General features: G+C 38.8%; 1 protein-coding gene across 1 annotated transcript in view; it reads left to right on the forward strand.

Moving 5' to 3' along the window:
- The window catches only part of TRIM14 (tripartite motif containing 14), a 35,089-nt gene extending 25,031 nt beyond the window's left edge, over positions 1-10,058 (forward strand). Inside the window, exons 5-6 of the mRNA XM_020995551.2 lie at positions 1,300-1,392; positions 8,011-10,058. Coding sequence (XP_020851210.1) covers positions 1,300-1,392; positions 8,011-8,546 — 629 coding nt within the window. The 3' untranslated portion in view covers positions 8,547-10,058. The remainder of the gene's footprint in view (positions 1-1,299; positions 1,393-8,010) is intronic.
- Positions 10,059-13,455: the final 3,397 nt, after the last annotated feature.

Below are 13,455 nucleotides of genomic sequence, written 5' to 3' on the forward strand. Positions count from 1 at the left end.
AAGTATTGATAAAATGACACCAGGGATATACAGACAAAAATGAAAAGAGATGCTGCCCTTAAGGGGTTTACATTCTTCTGGTATTTATAAACCTATGAAACACCAATAGTGGGCAAGGATCTGGTATACTAGGGATCAGCACCTTCTTCTCTGGTTTGTTGAAAATAGTTTTAGTGAACAAAGTAAAAGAACAACACGATAAAATGGGAAGAGAAATTAAATAAATCTTCCTGGGGAGAAGTAAGTTTACAGAAAAATGAAAAAGACAACTGAAACGATGAATAAAGAAAAAAGAAAAAAAAAGGCACACAATACATAAACATTTGGGAGAGAGGTAAAAGAAAGTGAGAAGTCTCCAGAAGGATAAATAATGCAACAATAAGACACCAAAAGCAAAAATAAACCTACTCCAAGTACCTTTGGAGTATTCAATAAAATTAACAATGTTCTACACATAGTAAGTAAAGGAGGAACAAAGGAAGGAAAGAGGAGAGGAGGCAGAGAGGGGAAGGAAGAAAGAATGAAGGGAAAGAGAAGGGGAGAGGAAAGGAAAACAAAAGAGGAGAGAAAATGGTAAAGCATAGGAGAAGGAAGAGAAGAAGAGAAGAAAGGAGACGCGAAAGGAGAGGAGAGGAAAAGAGGGGAGGAGATGGGGAAGAAGAGGAGATGGGAAGGAGAGGGGAGAAGAAAGGAGAAGAGATAGAGAAGGAGTGGAGAAAGAGGAAAGGGAAAGGAGAGGGAATGGGGAAGGAGCGGGGAAAGGAAGGCAGAAGAAAGGAGAGGAGAAACGAAGAGAGATTATACCACTTGTTTTTGTAATTTCTTCTTGATCAGGTACAAAAGCATGCATCAGTATGGCCTATGTACCACTGACTTAACTCATACTGTTGATCCTAAATTTATCTGCCTGTAACAATAGCTTGTTATCTGACCCTGCCTCATGTCTAAAACACTGTGCCCAGCATCTTGCTGTTTTATATATGCCCAACCACTCTCTTCCACTTGAATTTCTTAGGAACTATCAGCCCTACCTAACTTCTTCTTGTTCCAGTTTCCAAGACTTTCCTTTTGACTAGAATATTCTCTCTCTACCTATCATCTGGTACAGACTGAGACTACCTTCATGTATTGGGACCAGTAAATATGCTTTTCTTCTCATCCTAACTTCCTCCTCAATCACCCAAAATACAGTGAAGTTAAAATTTACATCAGAAAAAAATAAAATCCACTGCAAATTACCTAGAACAGATGAGTTGTTTTTCTGGGTGCATAACAAAAGTCTCTTGCAATTTCTTCTAGATACTTGCAGCCAGCTTTCTGTATCTTCCAAGTCAAAACCTGGTACATTGCTGAAAACAACACCCACACCTGAGCGTTCACTCTTCTTAAAATGTAAGGTAACATTAATATATAAAGGAACATAGAATATCATAAGACTATAGACTTTTAGCATAAATCTATGACTCTATTTGTACATACAAATTGAGGCAGAATATCCTTTTACCATTTTTAAATGTTTTCCCTGTTGAAACAAAGTATATTAGTTGCATTTTAAAGCATTACAATCAATATTGGTTATGGAAAGTCAAATAATGTTGGACTACAACACCCTTGCCCCAAAGGATTTTTAAAGTCTGAGATGAAATTTAGGAGTGATAAATGCAAAGTCCTGCACTTAGACTCTAAAACTCAACTGTGCAGGCACAGGATGAGAGTGACATAGGTTAGAAAATAGTCCATGTAAGATAACCAAGCATTTTTGATGGACAACAAGTACTATCTGAATAAGTGGCCTAATAGCCCCAAAAAGCTAATGAAATCTGCATAAATAGAAGCATACTGTCTAGAATATGAGATATGATTTCATTCCACTTTTCCCTGGAGAGAACACATCTGAAAGTGTCCAGTTCTAAGGGTTACAGTTTGGAGGAGACACTGATAAGCTGCATCATGTTCATAGGTCAGCGACCAGATAAAGAGTGACTCATCCAAAAAAAAAAAAGAGTGACTCAAAATCATACTATATATGTATTAGTTGGAAAAATTGATCTCATAGTATTCTAAGATTATAGATTATCTATTCCAACTCATTTCGTAGATAAAGAGACCAAAGTCCTACATGACTGAAAGGAAGCCTGGTAGAGTGGAATGAACACTAGACTTGGAGGTATGAAAACCTAGGTTCAAATCCCACCTCAGATACCTAATTTTTTTTTGCTCCTAGGCAAGTCATTTAACTCCTCGCAGGCTCCCATTCCTCATCGGTAAAGTGAAAATGAAAATAGCAGCAGTGCTCTGTGTGTGTGTGTGTGTGTGTGTGTGTGTGTGTGTGTGTGTATGGCAGGCCCAGGATTTAAACACCTTTTCATTGGTGAATTGTATCCTTTCCACTATTAAATACTTTTTCTCATTTGGAGTAAGAGATAGCATGGTGAGAGACATCAGGCCAAAGCCCCTGCCCCACCTCAGTTTAACTTGGAAGAGAAAAGACATGACAAAAAAAAAGGAGGTAAAGAGAAAAGACAAAGAAGGGGCATGATGGCTGTCTTCAATATTTGAAGAGTTACCATGTGGAAGAAGGATGCCATTAAGTTTGCTTGGCTGCAGATGGCAGAATGAGAACAATTGACAGAAATTACAGAAAGGCATTTTTCAGGTCAATGTACTGTAAAGGAAATATCCCCAAGAATGAGAAACAGAATGAGCTGCCCCAAGGGAGGTAACAGGTTACTCGAGGTATTCAGATAAGTGTCAGGCACAGTATGACCACTAGTTGGATATTTCCCCATGGGATGCTTCAGGTAGAATTTGGACAAGGTGGTCTCTTAATTCCCTTCTAAATGCAGTTCTGTGATCCTGGAGCCTGGTCAAGAGTAGAGTAGTTGATATAGAAAGGGGACTTAATACCATGCGATGCAAGCACTACTTGAAAGAACTGAGGATTTTTTACCTGGAAAAGAAAAGGCTTTGGTAAGGCAAGAAGGCAGAAAGCATTTATCAAGTACTTACATATTTCACCACATGATCATCACAGATTTTATGCCAATTTTTTTTAAAGTGGAGTGTAACCATTATGTGAAGCTTTTAAAATTGTACTGGTATTACTTAAAGATCATTTATTACTAAACTGCATCACTGACAGACAAGCTGTACAGTTTAGCTAGTGAGGAAAGATGCAAGTCTTACCATATCACATGACTTACTCACAGCAGCTTCACCTACTTCCCTTGTGCCTAACAGCTCTTCATTCGGTTAAGTGACAATACCGTTAGTACTGCAGTGCTCTAAATAAACCACGCACGTCGGCTTTCAGAAATATACTGACAATGTGCCTGCACTGAGAATTCTAGAGTTCAGGCTCACAACAGGCAAGAGATAAATGCATGTCCATATAGCTCTGGTGAATACATTACTGCTCTGTTTACCTCTTAAGCGGTGTGACAAACAGAATTATACTATGTGACAATTACATGATAAAAGGTTATAAACCAATTTTTGGACTGGAAAAACAAGGTTTGACAATTATTAGGTGGTGATGATTATGTGATAAAATACTCAGGAGGACCTGAGTTCAAATCCAACCTCAGACCAGACATTTAACACTTACTAGCTGTGTGACCCTGGGCAAGTCACTTAACCCCAATTGCCTCACCCCAAAAAGAAATTAAAAAAAGAAAGAAATACAGTACTACATGCCAGGCACTGGAGATGCAAATATAGTATAAGCAAAAAGAAAGACAATTCCTGTTCTCAGGAAGCTTCCATTCTAATAGTGAAGACAGCACATAAAAGGGAACTGAAAAGAGAGTGGGGAGTAAGAGGAAGAAGGTACCCTACAAGGGGAGGGGAGAAGGATGGTGGCAAAGCTCAAATAGTCAGAACCACAATTAGGAGGGGAATGGAGCATGGCTGGCCTGGACCCATCACAAAATGAAGCCCCTGAAGAACAACTCACTAATGGAAGAAAGAGACTAATATAACAGAGGGATGATTAGCCCCTTGGCTTTTGATAGCTGTTGAAGCATTGTATTTGAAGCATTGACTGTCATGTAGAAGAGGAATTATATTTCTCCTGCTTAGCCTCACAGGGCAGATTGCAGCTATGTTCTTCAATACCTCTGTCTATCCTTTGTTATACTATCCTTGTAAAGGACACTAGGTATAACCGCTGCACAACTCTAAGTCTTGTAAGAACAAATCCATAGAGCAGGGCCGAGTTGCCCAGAGAAAGAGGATGTGGTAATACTGTATAGTGTTCAGACCAGTCCCCCTGGCCACTTATTATAGAAAGGCAGGTCATAGATCTGTCAATACTTCTTTGGCCCAAGGTAATTTCTTATATCCCTTGTGAGTACCTACCAAGGTTACTGTTTGAGAGAACCTACGACTTCATCCTTGCATCGTAGAGCCCGAGACAAACAGGGAGATCCAGCAATAATAACAATCCTTCCTTTTATGTTCTTATATTAGATACGGGCAGCACAAGTTTATGTACCTGTACTACAAATGGGCAGCACTAGATGGAGGGCCAGCCTTGGAGTGAGGATGACCTCTGATCTTTACTGATTATATGCCCCAAAACGAATCACTTAACTTCTCAGTACTTTGCATTGCATAAGAGTTGATGTGCATTGATAGAGGGAATTTCCCCAACAGGAGTTCTCTGAACTAATGAAATCATAAGTCCAGGCCTAAAAATAATAAAGAAAAGGAAGATGAAGAATCTTATCATTAGTAGAATGTATTTTCTTGTGGGGAAAATCCCTTTACTGATGAAATCATGGGTCCAGATCTACCCCCAAAAAACAGTGTACACAAGGCACAGATACAAATCATGCCCCAAGAAAGGTCCTAAATCTCTCCAAAGACATCATAGCAGATAGATAAAAAGATCCTTAGTAATTGCTGTGGCCCACTTGATGAAATGACAATAATAAAGAATATATTAGCCCAGTTTTTAACATATTGACATAGGTTGAAGTGGGGTGGGAGTCAGGGGATGGAGGCCTAAATGTGAATGCTGGGTAGAATCATAGTTATTAGAGCTATAAAGGACCTTAGAGATCTAGTCCACTTGATGAGAAGCGTGAAATTTAGGCTAAGGAATTTGCCTGAGGTTACCCTATAAGCAAATTGCAGAAGTGAGACTTAAATCCAAGTGTCCAGATTCACTTTCCAGTGCTCTTTCTGCTGTGTCATTGTGTTGTCCACCTTGGGGTGTCATTAGTGAGAGTGAACTTCAGTATAATTTCATGCATGCTCCAGTTAATCATTACAAGTTTCTGAAGGCCTTCCAGGTAAAAGTATCTGAGTACCTCCAGAGTGTGATGATGTCAAGAGGAGGAGGAGGAGATAAGCAGGAACTCATTCTATGAACTAATGCAGTCTTTCCCGAGTAGGAGGGAGTTGAAGAGAAGAGTTCATAAGTGACATAGGGAAGAGAAGATATATCTTCAAAGCTCTGACAGAGACAGAATGTTCTGAATTGCTTTTTATGAAGTATAAAAAAATTGCTTAAGAGGATCCATATACCCAGGTTAATATTTTAAGAACCTTAAAAATGATACACTGAGTCAGATCCATGGCTCATCTAGCTCAGGATTCTGCCTCTCACAGTGACACCAAGGGACAACCATAAAAGGATATTATTAGAGGCAGTGTGGTGTAGTGGTTAGAGAGCCAGCTGTGGAGTAATGAAGACCTGGGCTCAAAGTTCTGCCTTTGGCATATATTGACTATGTGATCCTAGGCAAGTCCCTTAACCTTTCAGTGCTACAGGCAATTCATCGTGACTATAAATGCAAAGCAGAAGCCCATCTGGACTCAGGAAGAATTTCCTCGGTAGAGGTTTGCTATGGAAATGAAATACAGTTCTAGGAAAGATAGAAAGGAAGAAAGAAAGGAAGAAAGAAAGAAGAAAGAAAGAAAGAAAGAAAGAAAGAAAGAAAGAAAGAAAGAAAGAAAGAAAGAAAGAAAGAAAGAGAAAGAAAGAGAGAAAGAGAGAGAAAGAGAGAAAGAAAGAGAAAGAAAGGAAGGAAGGAAGGAAGGAAGGAAGAGAGAAAGAGAGAAAAAGAAGGAAAGAAGAAAGAAAGAAAGAAAGAAAGAAAGAAAGAAAGAAAGAAAGAAAGAAAGAAAGAAAGAAAGGAAGAAAGGAAGGAGGGAAGGAATCTTTTGCAAAAAAGAGAGCATTATTTTCCTCCTTGATAGCAGCATGTATTAGTAGAAAGAAGCCTAGTTTGGGAGTCAGAAGAATTCAGTCTGAGTCCCAAATCTACCTGTGTGACCTTCATCAATTCACTTAACCTTGCTGATTCTCAGTTTCTAAAACTGTAAAATGAGGATGGTAATAACCACTTTAAGAGGCATTGGGACATGGTGGATAGAGTTAGGAAGAGCTTGGGTCAAGCTTTACCTCTGCTACATCAGTGACCCTAGACAAGTCATTTAACTTCTCAGGGCCACCAGACAACTCTCTAAGACAATGAGTTGCAAAATAGTCAATGGAGTTTCCTGAATTAATAAAAATCATAATTCCAAGCTTAATAGTAATAGTGAGAAGGAAGAGGAAGAACCTTGTAAACTCACAAGGATGTTGAGATGATCAGATGAAATCCAGTCTATGAAAATAAACATAAAGTGATGTATTGTTGTGAACTTGAAGAAGTTAGGGGGTGTCCCTAAATATGCTAATTTCTCTTAAAATGGATTTTCCATGAGTTTGAGTTGTCCAAACACCTTCTTTTGAGCCTTTTTTTGCGTATTTTTTCCCAGCTCTTAACACCACCTCTTGGTGTAGTAAATTCCGTAAATGAACACTTACCCTATAAAGTTAGGGTTCCCTTTATGTGTTCTAAATTTATCTCTTCCTAGCTTGAAGAAGAATCTTTGCTTCTAGAGCTATGATTCCAAGATTTGGTGAATAACATTAATGAATTAAGAAACTTCATACCCTCCTATATAGCCTTCATCTTTCCAAACTTGTCTTTTCAGTCTGTTCTCATTTTGCAGAATCTCAGAGTTGGAAAGAACCTCAAAGTCCAGCTAGTCTAATTAGTATCTGGCCAAGTGTCTCCTCCATAAAATCTGTTCAAAGTGGTCATCTATAAACCAGAATAAACCCACTACCTCCCAAAGCACCTTTTTCAATTTCTGGATGACTTTAACTATTGGAAGTTTTTCTTTTCTGTGTAAATCTGCTTTGACAGTTTTCACCAGTTAAGAAGAGACAGCTTGGTGAAACAGATGGATTCTAGGCCCTGAAGTCAGAGCATGTGGGTTCAAATATGACCTCAGTTTCCTCATCTCTAAAGTGAGAAGGTTGAACCAGAGATTCATGAGGTCCCTTCCAGCTCTAAACCTACCCTTATATTCCTAGTTCTGCCCTCTGGAGCCAAGCATCACAAGTCTAATGTATCTTCTATAGGACTTTTAAACGTCCTACTCACCCATACGCACCCCCAATCCTCAAGGCTTTTCTTCTCAGGTTAAATATCTCTATTTCCTTCAAATAATCCTCATCTAACATGATCACAAGAACCTTCAGTGTCCTAGTCTACTCTTCTGGGTGCTCTCCAGCTTATTAATGTCTCTCCCAATATGTGGGACCCAGCACTAAGCATAGTATAAGTACTCTGGGATGAGGAGGTAGGGAGTAGGAAGCAAGATGACTAGCAACTTCTATACCATTTACATCTATAGTCCAATTTAATGATCATAGCCTTTCATGATGATGTCTGTAACGATTTCAAGATTCTCATTCATTAAAGGAAGAGACAAATTTTTCTCATATACTGACAAAAACAAAAGCATAAAAAAAACTTGATAGAATTTAGAAAAGCTTTCAGTACAGCTTGAAGCAAAACCAAGTATTTGATTAATCTACAATTAAGCAGAACATTCTTTTCAGAATATTTCTAATTATTCAGGTATTTTGTTGTTGTTGTTGTTATTGTTGCTCTCCAAAATATGGACGGAATGGATGATTTGTTTGGGGCGTTGTCTTTTAAACAGATGCCAGAATCCCAACCCTGGAACCAGACACTATGCATCCCCGGCTACGATTATCTGATGACCGTTTGACTGTGACCTGTGTTTTGATTGGCAAGATTCAATTATGTAATCCCCAGAGGTTTGATAAACTATGGCAGGTGCTGAGCCGGGACTCTTTCTTCTCTGGGAGTCATTACTGGGAGGTGGATTTACTCAAGTCTGGGATAGGGTGGTGGATAGGGGTGGCCTATTCTTCTATTGGACGCAAAGGAGATTCTGAAGCTAGTCGCTTGGGGTTTAATAGAGAATCTTGGTGCTTAAAAAGATTTGATCTGGAATACTGGGCATTTCATAATGGAGAAAGGACACGAATACCAATAGATCACGATCCTGAACGGATTGGAATTTTCCTGGATTACGAGGCTGGAATTCTCTCTTTTTATGATATAACATGTGGTATGACACAGTTGCACACATTTTACTCAAAGTTCCAAGAGCCACTTTATCCAGCACTGAGGCTATGGGAAGGATCAATAACCATACGTAAACTGCCATAGGGCCCCCCTAATCCCGGGAAATGATTGGTCCCAGTGTAAGGATAAAGGATATGGGAAGGAACTCTCTTTGCAGACATATGGCTGATGCTATGATGATAACAATAAAAATGATCATTAACATTTGTGTAGCAATTTAAAGTTTGCAAAGTGGTTTATGTATACAGTATTTCATTTGAACCTCACAATAACCTTATGAGGTAGAGACTCTCGATATCATTATCCCATTTTACAGATGAGGAAATTAAGGCCCAGTGACATGGTCACACAGCTAAAGTATCAGAGGAGAAATTTGAAGCCAGGTCTCCCTAACTCCAAGTTCAGCATTCTATGCCCTGTGCTTTCCTGAGAGTAGGGACCTCGAACCCACTGGCTATTTTTCAGCCCCCTACTACCCTTCATCCTTTTGTCCAATCAAACATATAATCAGATGAACAAGTCTCTGTGAAGAAAAACAAAGATTTGAACAGTATTGGTACAAATAGATTTTGTGATATGTTTACAGCAAACATGAAGTTTGAAGCCATTGCTTTAGGGAACCAGGCTATATAGGCATATGGGTATGTCAAGTGGGGTAGTAACTCTCGGGATGCTAGATTTTGTGATATGTTTACAGCAAACATAAAGTTTGAAGCCATTGCTTTAGGGAACCAGGCTATATAGGCATATGGGTATGTCAAATGGGGTAGTAACTCTAGGGATGCTAGGTAGTAATGTTTATCACTACTAAATAGTAGTAATACTAACAACTATTAGCATTAACATTACTAGTTATTATACTAGGTAGTAATGATAATGCTAGGCAGCAATATTTATTATAACTAATAGAAATATTACTAACATTACCATTAATGTTATTATACTAGGTGGTAATGCTAATGCTAGGTAGAAATGTTAGGGGATAAAACAAAAAGGATTAAAAGAGATTAGGCCCAGCATATTCAATCCATAATGTGCTTCTTAAACTGTGGGTACCAACCCCATATGGGGTTGCGACCCACAATTTAAGAAGTGCTAAAGGGATTTTGAGTGGAAAAAGTTTAAGAAGCCCTGAATTATTAGACCTTGGCAGGGTGCAGAGTACTTAGCTTAACCTTGGTCCTGGAATGGATATATCGCTGCTTTATGCTGATGTTTTATTCAGCTAACCAAATTGCTTATGTAGATAGAAGGAGACACCAGAAATGTGATATTGTACCAGGACTATCAGTAGTTTATGTAACTGTACACTAGAAACTAAACAGAGAGTTTAAAATGTAACCAGTCCTAGATTAAGGGACTCTTGGGTATGGGTCATTCTAATTAGGGATGCTGGGATCTGCCAAGCTGATGAGCAAATCAGGAAAATTAAGAAGAAGCCCTTCCACAGGAAAGCAGGTGTACCAATTTTTTTTTTTTGTGATGCACAGTTTCTACAAGGGACTTAATGGCTTTTGATCTTTACTCATTCAGGACTCCCAACCTGGGCAAATAAATGGCAAGACCTGATTCAATAAAGCAAGTGATTCTTTCTTATGTCTTGAAACCTAATGTGTCATATTCCTTAGCTTTCTAAAATGGAGAAGTTGCACACATGTGGCTTAAGGTTACTGTAGATGCCCAAATTGTAGGTTTTACTATCTGCCGAGCACTTATAAGAAAGAGCCTGTCTCAACACAAAAAAGAAAGAAAAACAAAAATAAAATGAAAAAATTAAAACAACTAAACAAAATAAAGGGAAAAGTGAGCTTTCCCTCTCAGAGGAAAAGTCTAATCCCAAATTAGCAACCAGAGTACGTGGAGCTCTCCTAGCCGGGATTAGATTCCTAATCTGTGGGTCAACTGAAAGACCTCACCATACATACATGCACACACACCCAAGTGAGAAACCAAACCACTTTGGGTGAAAATTCTAGCACAGAGGACAATCCCAGTTGGGATAACAGTTTACCCAGTGTATCATGGACCAGCGTACAGAGCAAGTCAAATAAAGGCCTAGACAAAATTTCTCCACAGGTCCCCTACAGCATGCAGAACTCTCTAGTTTTCTCCACATTAACAGGGCATTTCAAATAAAAGTCCAAACCCATCTAATTACAGGACAAGCATATTGGCTCAAAAAGAAAGCAAAGTCAGATGAGCCCCAAACACATGTAGGGCTCCCAAAAGAGGATTTAGTGTTCACGGTTGATGAGAATCAGCCTTTCAGATCCTGGAAGATGTCCCCAAATGTAACAACTAATTTCACAGGAGACTTTAAGGTACCTCCTTCCACTGAGGAGAGCATGCTTTGTCCTCTGGCCTGTGGACTAATGATTGGTCAGAGCCTTTAAGTCTTTTAAAAGTTATTTTTCTTTGCAATGTTGTAGTTATTGTATAAATTGTTCTCAAGGCTCTGCTCATTTCATTCTGTATCAGTCCATAACTAGCTGTTGTCATCATCTGAATCCATCTCTTTCACCATTTCTTACAGTCCAATAATAGTCCATTATATTCATATACCATATTTTCTTCAGTCGTTAACTAATTGATGTATACCCACTTTGTTTCAAGTTTGTTGTTGCTATCAAAAGTGCCACTATGAATATTTTTATACATATAAGTCCTTTCCCTTGTCAACCCTGAAAACAAATAACCAAGAGTCACAGGGGTTTTACAACTGCTATTAACTCTAAAAATACCGAAGAACTCTCACAGGTTATCACAACCACAGTTAAGTCAGAAAAATCAAATCAAAAGAAAACAAAATAAAACCAAAGAGCTAATAGTGGTCACAAACAAAAAGCTTTCTTTATTCCATTGGAAGAGGGAAACTAGACACGTGTGTCAGGCCCTCCTGTAGTAGGAGGCACACTTCAGTGTGGGCAAATCTCAACACATATACTAGTGACTACTTAGTGAGCTGTAGCCCTGACAATGAGGGGTAACAGTTACAATGAGACAAGTTTGACTCATGGCAGGGCTTCATGACCAGGATGTGGTTACTGCAGGTACTTGTCCTAGATTAGAAACCATGTGGTGCTGGTGTGAAACAATTCTGGGATTTGGGGCAGCTGAGTTCATCCAGAGGGTGAGAACAAAGAATTGTTATGCCAAGCCAAGGGCACAGCTTGTTTGCTGGGACTTAGCTCTGGAAAACAGGGTGTCTCCCAATAGTAAAAAGAGAGGGGTGGTCGTGGTATGGGGATCTTGACACCCTCTTTTATCTTTTTAAAGAACAGGCCTAATAGTAGTATTGCTGAATCAAAGCATGGGCACAATTTAATGGGTTTTTTTGCTATGGTTTTTTCAGTTGTTTTCTATAACAGCTAAACCAGTTCACAACTCCAACAATGGTTCATTAGTGTGCTTAATCTTCCATCTCCCATATGCCCTCCAACAATAGTTTGTTTCCTTTTTTGGTCATCTTTGCCCATCTGATAAGACTGTGGTGGAACCCCAGGGTTTTAATTTATATTTCTCTTACTAATTGTTTGATACATTTTTTCACATGGTTGTTGACAGCTTGTTTTCATTCTTTCGAGAACTGCCTATTTATAACCTTTTACCATCTGTCTATTGACAAGTGATTCTTGTTCTTATACATTTGAATCAGTTTCTTATGTATCCTTGACATCATACCTTTATCAGAGAAACTTGCTGCCAAGATTTTTTTCCCAGTTAACTATTTCTCTTCTAATTCTAGTTGCATTGATTTTGTTTGTGTAAAAGCTTTTCAATTTTATATAAACACTGTCCATATTAGTTCCTGGGATCCTCACTGTCTTTTGTTTGGTCAAGCATATTTTCCCTCCAAATTCTGAAGCAAATTACAGCATACCAAAAAATTTCTTTTAAAGAAAATGGAAGCTGCCTTTAATATAGCACTCCTTAGTGTATGTGACTACCCCTTGTAACAGAGGAATCAGTGAAACACTTACTGTTCTCCATAAGGGAAATTGTTTAAGCTGGTATCAGATCTGTCCATTTTGACACCTTGGAATGATGCAAATTCAGCAGAGGTTCTGGCTAAGTTCTCTTTAATCCACCTAGCCCAGTATTGACCCAGTTATTGTAAAATTTAGTAAGTTTATCAATGGATGGGGAAAAGTGGTCAAGCTAAACTTCCACTTTAGGAGATGGATATTAGAGGTACCTCCAACACTCCCATTTCTACCCCCAGAGCTCCATGAAAGGGGAAGCCTTTCATATAGGCAGAGGTTAGCTTTATTACTTCTAGTTAGCCCAAGAACAAACTTGTTAAATCCCTGGCCTCTAAAGACAGATACTGAAGGGCAATTAAAAGGGAATAAAAATTCTCCTAGGGAAAAGTGGGCAAATCTCAATCCAAGAGACAAAAATAGCATCTATCCTAGATCAAACCAAAAGTTGATCAGATTATCAAATCTGACAGGTGAGGAAAGAGACAAGATTTGCAGCAGTAAATCCAAAATCCAATTGTCAGCACAGATTTTAACTCTCAAAACCTGAAACAACAACAATAACAACAACAGGCAAAACCAGTAAGCGGCATTGGTATCAGGCATCAACGAGATGAGTGTTAGTTCTTGTGCTCACCTGCTCAAAACAATGTTCACATATGGCAATGGTGTGCCAGCTATGACCCCACCTCAAATAGAAGTTCTTAACCTGGAGTCCATGAACTTCCTTTGAGTGTGTGTGTGTGAGTGTGTGTGTGTGTGTGTGTGTTTCATTTTGATAACTGTACTTCAATGCAATTGGTTTCCTTTTTAGTCTTACGTATTTTATTTTATGTATTTAAAAGCATCATTTGGAGGAAAAGGCCATTGGCTTCACCAGACCACCAAAGGCATTCATGACACAGAAAAGATTAAGATCTCCTCCTGTATAACATTACCATTGCCATGGTACTCTCAATGATAGTCTTGATCTTCACCTAGGGAAGCCCCAGGAGTAACAGAAGCTCTTCATG

The sequence above is a fragment of the Phascolarctos cinereus genome, unplaced genomic scaffold, assembly GCF_003287225.1.
Source record: "Phascolarctos cinereus isolate Bilbo 61053 unplaced genomic scaffold, phaCin_HiC Scaffold_4;HRSCAF=312, whole genome shotgun sequence".
In the NCBI taxonomy this organism is placed as follows: Eukaryota; Metazoa; Chordata; class Mammalia; order Diprotodontia; family Phascolarctidae; genus Phascolarctos; species Phascolarctos cinereus.